This window comes from Bos taurus, chromosome 5 (assembly GCF_002263795.3).
Source record: "Bos taurus isolate L1 Dominette 01449 registration number 42190680 breed Hereford chromosome 5, ARS-UCD2.0, whole genome shotgun sequence".
Taxonomy (NCBI): domain Eukaryota; kingdom Metazoa; phylum Chordata; class Mammalia; order Artiodactyla; family Bovidae; genus Bos; species Bos taurus.
Window position 1 is genome coordinate 1,267,635 of NC_037332.1, and position 12,658 is coordinate 1,280,292.

The 12,658-nt window shown below is 33.4% G+C and overlaps 1 protein-coding gene across 7 annotated transcripts in view; it reads right to left on the bottom strand.

Moving 5' to 3' along the window:
* Positions 1 to 12,658, bottom strand: part of ZFC3H1 (zinc finger C3H1-type containing) — a 50,456-nt gene that overhangs the window by 23,960 nt on the left and 13,838 nt on the right. For 5 of the 7 annotated variants that reach the window (XM_059886810.1, XM_003586031.6, XM_059886809.1 and 2 more), the window contains exons 3-11: positions 10,778 to 10,842; positions 8,143 to 8,341; positions 7,695 to 7,918; positions 6,219 to 6,342; positions 4,312 to 4,409; positions 2,765 to 2,974; positions 2,409 to 2,573; positions 1,075 to 1,212; positions 352 to 473 (exon numbers count right to left, since the gene is read on the bottom strand). In XM_059886810.1, the coding sequence (XP_059742793.1) occupies positions 352 to 473; positions 1,075 to 1,212; positions 2,409 to 2,573; positions 2,765 to 2,974; positions 4,312 to 4,409; positions 6,219 to 6,342; positions 7,695 to 7,918; positions 8,143 to 8,341; positions 10,778 to 10,842 (1,345 nt within the window). The remainder of the gene's footprint in view (positions 1 to 351; positions 474 to 1,074; positions 1,213 to 2,408; positions 2,574 to 2,764; positions 2,975 to 4,311; positions 4,410 to 6,218; positions 6,343 to 7,694; positions 7,919 to 8,142; positions 8,342 to 10,777; positions 10,843 to 12,658) is intronic. The other 2 variants (XM_010804736.4, XM_059886808.1) reach the window with 1 other exon arrangement.

Genomic DNA, 12,658 nt, shown 5'->3' on the forward strand with positions numbered 1-12,658 from the left:
GAAATTATTTTTTAAAGATGTATTCTTTTTCATAAAATAATGTAAAAATATTAAGTGACTAACACTGACTAATAACAATGATGACCAATATGCATGCAAAGCTAATGGTGTAGTTCTCCTTATAACAGCATTTATCTATTTCTAGGCTGTCTGTATCTCAGCACATTAGTGACTGCATTCAAGTTTATAGATGATCATCTGGCTCCACCTTCTGTTCAACTTATAAAAACATTAATTCTTCATCTTGGATAAAAGCATCATTTTCATTTCCCAATGCCAATAAACTCTATCCAGATTAAGTGTTGCAAACAGCACACACCTTTAAAGCAAACTACATAAAATGCTACTTACTTGGCAATCTCTTCCTTTAACAATCGATACTCAATCTTCTTTTCTTCAGGCAGAGCTTCAGGTGTTCGCATGGGATCATTCTCTTTTTCAGATTTTGGAGGTACTTTAGGTTTTGAAGCTTGCTAGAAAACGTTTGAAGTCAACCAGATCAAAAACTTTCATAACTCCAACTTAGATCTAAATTTTATATTATCCAGTATACATCTGTATATTTAGAAATAAATATCTTCATCATTATTTTCTATTACTTTAAAAAAAAAACAATGCTGGCCTTCAACCACCAATTAACTGTACAATCCACTAAGCAGTCAAGACCTATGGTTTAAAAATAACTGAACTATTTCATATCTAAACAAACACTGCAATTACAAATAGGGACAAAAGCTGTACTTAGATCACACACTTGAGTAAAACTATTTTCTGGTAATATAACACAATTGCAAACCAATAAATTTCCTTAGTACAGAGGACAATTATCCACACTATTTTACTATTTTGGAAGAAGGATTAGTCTGGAGACAAAGGGGGTTTTTAAATAGTTAAATCTATCTAAACTTACACACACTTCATTATATAAACTCAATCATACAAGTACAAAAAATATTTCCAAAAATTCAATATATTAAAAAATCTAAACCTCCAAAGTCTAGTTTTTAGGAAAAACAAGCAAATTTTAGTAGTTGTCAATAAATCTTTCGATATTTCATTACTGCACTTAATTACCTCAGCAGTTCGTCTTGCTTCTTTAATCATAGACTCCAATCCACCAAAAACACTATTAGTTGACTTGGACGCCTCTCCATCAGATTCACTATCATCAGAATCATTTAGTGTTACGACCACTGATTTATGCTTTGGAAGCTGCAAAGCCAATTATACTTGTTATTCTTGACAACAAATGTATCACTATCCTTTTCTTAGCTCTACCACACACAATTAGCTTCATGACAATGAACAAGTCACTTTATCTGTATGAATTTAAATTCATAAAAATAATAGGTTTCAAGTAGACAGTCTATGGTTCCTTCTGCTTATATTGCATTAACTGACCAACTTTGTCCCACTCCACAGATACACAAAAACATAAAAGATTCTATATTTTACCTGATACACCAAAAACTTAAAATATTCTATATACTAAAATGAAATATTCTAGATACTACTATCATCATCTTTTTCATTAAATTTTATTTTAACCAACTTTCTATAAAGAAACATAATGCAATCTAGACTAACCTTTTAAAGTCAGAGAAAATATAGTAATTCCACATTATTACTAATAAAACTTTATGGCTTTCATGTGTATACAGAGGATATACAGAGGATATGTTTACCTAACAGAGGCAAGATTTCAACTTGGCTTTGCTTCATTTATTTTACACATGCATGCATACTAAGTCGTTTCAGTCGTGTCTGACTCTGTGCGACCCCATGGACAGTAGCCCACCAGGCTCCTCTGTCCACGGGATTCTCTAGGCAAGACTACTGGAGTGGGTTGACATTTGCTTCTCCACATTTATTTCAAAGTAATTGGAAAACAAAGGAGAAAGAAACTGTCATTTCAATCTCCTTAACAAACAGTGAAAAAAATCATAAATTCTTCCATTATAGTACAGTCATTAACTGAAAAAATATGAGCAAAGATAGAAAAAACTATATATATGTATATAATTTGCTAAAACTGACTTTAGAATAGATGAAAAATCTAAAAGGACCAATTTATATAAGACAAAAGTTGAGGAAATGGCAGGGGAAAGAATACCCCTCAGATGAAAATAATGCTTCCCCAAAATATTATCATAAATTCCACCAGTTTACAAGAGAAAAAGCTGCTCCCATTTCACTATTAATAAATAAAAATAAGTGGACAGGGAGGCCTGGCGTGCTGCAATTCATGTAGTCGCAAAGAGTCGGACACAACTGAGCTACGGAACTGAACTGAACTGAACTGATGTTTGTATATAATAAACTAGAGGCAGGGAACAGGACAGCAAAACTGCATAAACTTTCTCACAAGATATTTAAGTAAGAGTAGGGACTAATTATTTTGTTTTTACCGAGATCACAGTTCGTGGAAGACGAGGTCCTCTGTGAAACTTTGGGTTTTGTATCCTAGGCTGAGACACTGTATTAATACTGACTATGGACAGATTGCTTCTTGGCATAGGCTGTGAATTGTTTAGAACTGGAGGTGAAGGTGGGTCACTATTACTGGATGTTTCCTAAAGAAGGAAGAGACAGATATGAAGCCATTTTAAATGAAATTCCTGTCATCTTTAAAGGTACTGAGCAAATTAGTTAACTGACTTATCCCTACTTTACTGAAAAGCCCAATAAATCCCAAACTAGCAGAGTAGTCCTACCTAAAACTAAGCTCAACAGCACCACCTAGAGGTTCAGGTACCTAAATTACCTCTGGCTTGAAAGCTCTTTTATTCGCTAGAGATTTAAGTAGCTCTTCTCGAAGCAGCATTTCCTCCTCTTCTTCCTCATCTGCAAAAGGTGGTTTTGGAGGTTGTTCTGGATCTTCAGGTGGAAGAGGTGGTAAAGGTGGTAGAGGAGGTAGAGGTTCAAGAGAAACACACAAGCCTTCCACATAAGGCTGGCTCAAAGGTGGTACAGACTAGTTAATTTAAAAAAAGAAGAAATAATAATTACCATGCAAATTTTACTCATTCCAAGCGTTTACTGCTACAGCAATATCAAATTAGAAAAAGGCAAATATCAGGTTATTACTTTACTGTAAGAATAAGTGAACTAAGTATACTGGAAATCTTAAAACTAACCCAAATTCAATATTCAGCCAATAAAAAGTATAATTTTTACAAAAAGTTAAAATCATCTGTAATTTAATTTATGAACTTCATGATAGAGAAATCAAATTTTACAGGATCTATCTCTCTAGGTGACTACCTGAAAACAGATATTTAAGTAAAAATTAAAAATTAGGAACCAAAGGGATTCTGGATGGGAACAGTCTAGAGTATAAGAATTAAATGTGAGAAATCACCACCACTACCCTCATAAAATCCTTGTGAAATGGCTTCTTAGAGAGCATCTGTAAAGATAGTTAATTTTACCCAAATCCCTGCATTTGCACACATTTTTGCTTCAAAGACCTTCCAATATTTCTCTTGGCACTTAAAATGATTCAAGGAAGAAAGAAAAAATGTTTCTCTCTCACTCTCTACTCCAATATTCCCCTCATCTTAAACTTCCCAGGAGGACACCAGGTGTCTGCCTAGCACCTGTGAAATAGCAAAGTTCCTACTAACCCATTAAGAGAGAACCAGTGTGAGCTCCAGGTTCTCTCAATCTAGAGAAAACTTACAAATCACTTAGTGATTCCCCCACTTCCTTTTTTATTTTTTTAACAGGGGACTGGCAGTTCTTTCAAAAGTAGGTTGAAAAGAAATGAACTTTTCTTTAACTAGTCAATGTTTTTCCTTTACTGAATTTTCAAATTAAAAACAACTATATAATCAAAAGACGAAAAAGGAAAAAGCTTCTAGAAGAAGCTTCAGTTCAGTTCAGTCGCTCAGTCGTGTCCGACTCTTTGCGACCCCATGAATTGCAGCACGCCAGGCCTCCCTGTCCATCACCAACTCCCGGAGTTCACTCAAACTCACACTTAAATCCCAATTACCCTCTAAAAAAATCCAAACAGATAATTCTTATTCTGCTTAAGAATATATTTTCTGAGGAGCAAAAATAAAGAAGGAAACATGCTAAATATTGAAAGAAAGTCTAACATGAGACTAAAAATTAGCTATGAAAAAATCTACCAGATCGATAGCCTGCCAGTAACTAATATACCATAGATTTCATAGCTATTAATTCTGGCAAGCAGACTTTATGCTCTCAAACCTAACTATTAACTACATGCCAGCTTTTCAAAACAAATTAGAGAAGACACAAGGCAACAAAACTTTCTTAGAAATCATACCAATCCTCACTTACAGAAACCTGAGGTGGTGGAGGCAAAGAAATAGATGGTGCTGGAGAAAAATACCCCAATGAACATTCAGAGAAGAATGGTGGTTGCACTGGTGAAGGAGCTGTTAAAAAAAATTTTTATAGGAATTTAATAACATATATTCAACAGGAATAAATTAAATTTATAGTATTTTTGAAGACATACAACTAAATCTAAGTAAAGTACAAGTGAGATTGTATTAATCTCCAATAAAATACTTAACCTCCATGAGACTACCTCTGCCTATTTATAATTGCTCTTATATCACTATAAAGTTAGCCATCCACTTAAGCTGATATTTAGTCCCTCGAAAACTTTTCTACCTTGTTCTACTTTTCACCTACTTGTGGTAAAAGGGAATAAAGCAGGAAAGGCTTTTATTGCTTTTTGGAAAAAAACATACTTTTTAAGAAATAATAAAACAAAAAATTCCCCTGAATCTCTCAAAGTATCATAACCAAAGGAAAACAGTGATGTGGTGACTCCATTCCTCCCTTAATGTGAAGAAAAGTGAAGAAATGGACTATTTAAATTGAAGAGAAAGCAAAGAGGACTAGAATGAAAAGAATTACCTATTACATTTAATCATTAACGTATACATTTTTTTTCAAATTTAGTAATTCTGAAATAGTTACTGATTCATCTCAGTTAAATTGTTAGCATTTTTTCCTTGGTAGCAGATAAAAATAGCTGCTTATTTTACCTTCAGTGGTTTCTTTAGACTCACTGAAATCTGACAGACTTGAAGATTACTCTTGCTACCTCTAAACCATGTAACCTTTAGGGAAACTTAATATTTCTTCTTTGCCCCTGTTGTCTTTCAAGTCAATATGAGTATTAACCACATGACTTACATGGAGCTGATTTGTGACCCAAATGATGCCATTTGATTATATTTTTTTATATTTTTTTTTTACAAAATTCTTCTAAAGGGTAAATCATAAAATTATTATAGAGTAATAATAATGTCAATATTTGAGAACCACAAAGAATCATTTTCAAGAACTTAGAAATAATTAAAGGCTGACCAAAGAGAATTATGACATGAAAATACAAGATTATTAAATATGAAGCTAAACATTATAACCTGAAAATGAGCTTTTGCTAAACATTACCAAATCATATAGATTCTGCCTTCTCTCTAGACACACTAAAGTGGAATTCTAGTTTCATTTGGTCTCACAATACAACCACTGGAAGAAAAACACGTATCATATGACCTTGCAAGTAAGTATTCTAGTTTCTAGAACGCTAACGGCATTTTGTTGTCTGCCCCATTCTTATGTGCTTCAATTAGTAAGAGGATAGGTCCCTCACAGTCCATTACTCCTGAAAATCAACTAAAGCAAGTCTCTAACTCTCAAGGATGGCCACATCCTAAACTGCGCACTCTAACTGAGGTATAGCCATAACAGTTGTATCAGCTGATCCTAAGGCACCACTAGGATCACTTTCCATCTCCCTATTCCTACAAAGTATCATCAGAAGGAGAAAAGAAGCCTGAACAAAAGAAAGATTTCTTTTTTTGACTAAAATGAAGAATGCCTTAGACATAAAGATACTTAAAAATAAAGAAAGATTTATTTGTTCGTTTGTTTTTTAAAGCAGCGTTCTCACCTTTCCCACAATATTCACTTCTTAGATCAAACAGTTAACAGCAGAATACTGCCTTTTTTATTAAAATACTATACAGGAAGAAATACTAGAAAATAAAGGTTAATACTACAGTCTGAGGTTTGCTTTTGAAGTATTTAACCACCAAATAATGTCTTTGGTTGTACAACCTACCAGCAAATTCATTCTACATTTCTTTCAATGTTTTGGGTAGCTTCTTGACCATTTTCTACTTAATAATTGTGAATGTACAAATGTTTTAAGTTTTAGCTCATACCTGGAGAATTGGTTTCACTATCTGTATCCATAGCAACTTCTTCATAGTTATCATATTGATAAATGCCTCCTCCACTATCAGTAGCTTGCTTATCTAAGGATCGTCTCAGGTCAGGATCTGAAGACTAATATACAAGATTTATTTTTAGTTTCACAACATTTTCTGTCTTAGTCTATTCTTAGGCTCGAAATTATAAAACAATTAATAGTTATCTTTTACATAGAATAGTATCAAAAATCATGATGATCCAGTTAGAACTATCACATCTGATTTGGGAAACTCAATATACATGATAGGTACATTGTGGCTGACATTTTATAACTGTCAGACAGAAAATGAAGCTAGAAAATACATGTACAGATGAAATCCCCCAGTGAGCTGAGCCACTAAATAATCAGCTATTCCTCTAGAAAGTAAGATGACACCAAGATCAGAAATACTAATGGCCCCTCTCTGCAAATTAAGAAATCAGATAAATGAATTCATGTTTTATGTAATCAAGCTTTATTTAGAATATTGCCCAAATAATCCATTAACATTTCAGTTACGAATAAATTAATGATAACTGAAAACTAGAAACTCTTGGTCATATGCTTGTATGTTGTTTTCTTTTTTTTCACTTCTTACAATCTCCACTTGGAGACAGTTTATAAGAATTTAAAAATTAGCAAAACCTATCCAAATGGATACAAATAATGCACAATACTTTTCTATAAAGAGATTTCATCAAAGTACTTTTCGGAAGCTCAAAGTATGAATAGTTAATAAATTCCTTACTTAAACAAATCTAACCCTTGACTCCCTACAATTAAAGAGCTCTTACTCTTTAACATCCCTCTATTCTTTAATATCAATAATACACTTGTAAGTATAGTCTCAAAGCTCAGAATTCTGAAATTTGTCACTGCTAACAGCACCAGATCAATATTAAATCTCCAGTTTACTTCCTGACACCAGCCATAAAAGGCAATGACTCGTCCAGCCATTATCAATGACTTACATAATAAAGGTCACAAATGCTTGATAACTAAAGTAGCCACATGCACTAAGGCTAGTATGATATGATGATTTAACTTTCTTATAAATAGTCCATATCGACTAATTATGATACATTTCTAATTCTACATTGCTAAACAATGGAAAATTAAAAGGGAATAGTAATTTTAAAAATAAGTTCTCACTGCAACTCAGGAATGCTTCTTTCTTCTAAATAGAAATGGACACAAAAGCCAAAGGGAGGCTTTTCTAATCATAATTTTAGTCTATTTCTTCTATTTCTAGCATCTATAACTATAAAAACAATTCATTCTCAATTATAACCTACCTTCCCTTCTTCCCAAAGGAATTTTTTATATATAATGAGCTCTATCAAACAAAAGAACTTAATACTGTTTCCTAGTTGACTGAATTTATCAGCTAATACAAGGATACTCAAATTTGAGTAATATTTTGATTTTGTATTTTTGAACTCCTTACTTTACTCCTTGATCTCCTCTTTCCACCAACCAATTTCATAAATCGATTGTACTGTTCTTCCTGATTTGAGAGATCTCGAATTTTTCTGATTTCTTCTTCTCTTTTCCTTCTCTCTTCTTCTTCAGCTTGCTTACGCTGATCCTCTTCTTTCTGTCTTTCCTGTTCTTTTTGCTGTTGTAGTTTCTTCCACGCCTTTGTCTGCTGCTTCCTCAATGCTTGTTTAGCTTTAAAAAATATAGAAACATCAGCATCTATTAGAGTTAGAATTTTCAAGAAGATAGAGAAAACAAAGCTTTAATAATTATTTTAATTATTAAGTTCTATTTATACAGGACTGTCCTTTATTCAGGGCCCTATATAATTCCCCAACTCAAAACTTTCTGAATTAAAATCTAGAAACTATATTGATATAGGAAATCAATTAAAAGAGTTTAATAGAAATGATCACCTGTAGTGCTAACTTTTTTGGCCGAATGTGTTTTTGTACTGGTTTTAACTTTTTGCTGTACAGTTTTCGTCTTAGTCAACTTTTCTTTACTTTCTTTCATCACCTGCTGTTCTTTCTGTTGCCATTTTTTACTGGCTGACTGAAGAGCCAAAAGACGAAGTTGCAGTTCAGATAACTCCTCTTCATCTTCACCAAGCTTCTTTAACAAAAGAAACAGTTGCCATTTAAAAATTCTATTTGACTTTAGACATATTACCAAGTCAAAGCTGCTATAAGATCAGAATTTAAAGTTAATTTTAAGACAAATACTTAAATAGTAAATACAAATAAAATAAGGAAACTGAATAAGTTACCATAGCCCTATACTCTAATTCAGGCCCTATAATACAAACTGAAGATCAATCTGTAGAAGGTTTATGTACACATGAGAAGGGTTAGAGGGGGAGGGTACAACTGACGAAAAAAAAGTTTGAGACTGGCATTTAACTGCTTCCCAAACAAGAGAAGAAATCTGACGGCAGTGAATGCAAGAAGAAATCAACCCAGGGCGGGTAATGACCAAAGAACAAAGTGGTTCCTTAATCATGGGCGTTTACTAGCCTTACAAGTACTACACAGAACAGGTACAGTGAAATGTCAAGATTCAAATTCGCAAACTTTTAAAATATATTTTATAATTCTTCAAATCAGTTTTGAAGGAAAAAATACGTCAAGATTTGCTTATATTTGAGCATTCCATGTTCTAAAGGTAGATATTTATCTGATACGGACAGTATTTTTAACACCCAAGACTTCTTCAGAGAAGCTAAAACAGGGAAACAGGTTAGGAATAAATGTTTGAGAACTTTTTTCCAATTGAAATAACCTTTATTTTTTCACTGTATTTTTTTTTTAGGTTAATTTTAAAAATTATCTATTCTGTATATTTTAGCTAAAATGTAACAGAAAATGTCAGGCAACCTAAGCAAAAGTGTTAGACAGAAGTCCATGAGACTTTGGAGGGAGGGCAATAAGGGGGTCCTTTGGCATCCCCACTCCTTGAAGTTCAACACAAAGTTGTGCATGTTTGTCCCTTATGTGTATAAATAGAAAAGGAGAGGAAACTAAAAAGAGGCTAAGACTCAAAAAAGTGAAGGCTCACTTATTTAGTAAGTGAACTGTAATTATACTTTTAAAATCAAATTAAATTAATTCTTAAACATAGAGAAAACAGTAGAGTCTATCTAGTGGTTTAACCTTCTACAGGCTATTACAAATCCCTAACTGAACTACCATCACATATTTCGGTAGTTCAGTTTACCCAAACCAGGATATAGTTACTCTTTGCTTTCTTGGGAAATATATGTAAAAAATGAGCTGAAAAATTATCATTAGTCTTTTTTACTCTAAGGCATTTAATCATTTAAACATCAAATTCTACTGCTTGGTACTGAAGATCTAGAGTCATGCTATCCAAAAAATGGAACCAGTAAGTCATGTGTGGCTATTTAACTAAAATTCAATGAAAACTTTAGTTTCACAGCCACAGTAGTCACATTCCAAATATTTAATAGGCACATGTGGTTAAAGCTACCATACTGGAGTGTAGATATAGAACAGTTCCATTATTATAGAAAATTCTATTGGGCAGTGCTGATCCAGAGTTTAACTAAAATAAAGCTATCATTACTGTTCCACAGAGACTTAAAAGTCTTTGACTATCTTTTGCTACTTGCCCTTGTGGAATGAAAGAGACCACTGATTCTGTCACTCAAAGCAGCTACTTGATCAGTAAGAGTACTGAAGCTCATTCAGACTCCGTGCTCTGATATCTAATTCTTATAAAACTTTAAGCAAGTCAGTTTATCTACACATGTGAACTTTAGTTCTTCTGTAAGAGATAATGTCAACCTACCTTATAGAGTTATTGTTAGGATATTCAAAACTATATATACATATATACATGCATGCCTGTGGGTATATCTGTTATTTTATCACCCTTAAATTCAAGATCATCTCTTTCCTAAAACTTCTAAGCTGTTTTCATTTCAATTTACTCATAGAAAGAAGAAACTGAAGATATTTCAGCTGTCTAATTCAGCAAACAAAGGCTTGGCCCAGTGAATACCTATTAAACGTCAAACACAGTGCTTGATGCTCTTGCACTTTACCCTGCTGAACCTCACAACAATCCAGAGAACAGATGACATTAAACTCATTTTGTAGAAAAGAAAACAGAGGCAAGTAAAGCCTAAGCAGCTAACACAAGATCACCCAGCTATTAAGAGGAACTAGAAGTGGACACCAGGTCAAGGTGTAACTTCAAAGCTTCCTCACACAGCATAATCCTTCAAAATTAAGAAAAGAAAATGTCTGGAAGAAAATTAAAAGTTTCAAAAAACAAGCAGAAAGTTCATCTATCGATACATATAGCATTTCAATTACATATGTTAATTGAATCCAGTGGAGATATTGATATTCCAAGATCTCTCTCCAGATTTTATCTTTAAGGCTTATATCAAAATGGAGGTATAGCAATGAATAAAAAAAAAAAAAAGTAAAAAACAAGACAGAACTTTCCATTCAAGAGAACAGAGTAAAGCAAAACAAGAATCAGTCTTACAGAGATATCCAATCCCACAAAGCATTATCTTACCTTTTCAGATAGAATATCTGAGGCACTAATTCTTCTGGTTAAATTTTGTTCCTTATCTTCTAATCCTTTAAAATAAAACAGCATACTTTGAATGCTTTAAAAGACTGCTACAATCAATTTAAAATAAAATGCTATGTGATATTTATACTAGTAATTATTTTTAAAGGTCTCAATAAAGGGTTTCATTTTCTCAATCTCTCAACCAAAAGGAAAGAATGTTGCCAGATGAAAATCTGAAAAAACTTTCCATATCAGCTTCATTTCTGAAAGTCAGAAAGGCAAAAATAATTCAAAACATTAAAATACAAATTAAAACTGCACTATGATAAAAATGACTTCTGAATTAAAAACAATTATTTCAAATAAGAACAGAATTTAGAGTAGACAGGCAAAAAACAAAGCTTCCTTACTAAATAGATAACACATAAAAAAGAATATGTGATGATTAATTCAAACCTTTGAAGCTGAAATGAATTCAAACATTTAGAGATAGTATTGATTTATTAAAGAAATGTCCTCAGGACTTCCCTGCTGGCGAAAATGTACTTAAAAAAAAAAAAAAGGAGAAGAAATGTTCTCTACTTATCCAGAAAAGTATTTGCAGAAGTAGATTAAATGACAACAAAATTAAGTCCATCCACACATTTTCCAGAATTCTAGCCTTGGACCCATATTTCTGATTAAGTTATTACAAAATCTTACCTAAATATTATCTAACCCAGGCTTCCCTGGTGGCTCAGTGGTAAAGAATCCACCTGCCAATGCAGGAGATGTGGGTTTGACTTCGCAGGGCTTGGGAAGATCCCCTGGAGAAGGAAATGGCAAACCACTCCACTATTCTTACTTGGGAAAACCCATAGACAGAGGAGCCTGGGGGGCTACAGTCTGGGGTTGCAAAGAGTCAGACATGACTTAGCAACTAAATAACGATATCTCCTCTATGACAGCTCTACAAATCACACAATAAAGTTATAGTACCTATGCAACGGTTATGAGACTCTTTCATAACTAAAACAGATTAAGTTAAAAACTAAAAATATCTCTCAAGATGACACAACTGGATTTGCAAAGCTAGGATTCAAACTAAGTCTAAACGCCAAGCCTAGGTTTTTTTCCATAATACCACTGCCAGTATTCCAAATATCTTAACTTGATTGCTCAAGATCTACTGGTAAAAGAATAGGCAACTTATTCAATACATAGAATTAATCAACTACCCTAAAAACGTAAATGGAAGGCAACCACCAAACTTTGAGTTATGTCAGTTCTGCCACATTGCTTGTTTTGGAAATACGAATTTGTTGCAACATGATTGCCATATTAGAAAATAATTTGAGGACAATACAAATTTCCCATTTGCTTACGTACAATTTTCGTCCAAGAAACACTACAAGAATGCAGAAAGCCACACCCAGCTGATCCTAGTAGGAGCCATGTAGGAACGTACAAACCCCACAGACTCTGAGCCATCTACCAGCTCTTCAGTTCACTGTACACCCATCCCCATCTGGTGTTACAATTTACTCTCCAGTTTCAAATAACCTCCCTTGCTCTACTCACAGTAACTCGTAAGTGGAGCTGCTTCCACTTGTAACTTGTAGGCTGCTTCCACAAGCACATTTTAGGTCTTTTTCAAGGTAAAGTGACATTATAGTATTTCAGGCATTTTTACCCATTTAATGTGTAAACTTGAACCACCATTTTTATTAGACTCCAATCTTTTTTTTTATGTGCCACTGACACGGTTTTTGAGTGTTTTTTCCCCTAACATGATCTGCCCATAAACCCTATGGTTTTTATTGTGTAATTCCACAGTGTAGTGATTTTCAGGAATGCATGTCACCTTATAGCAAAACCGACTGTACTTTAAAGAATACCAGA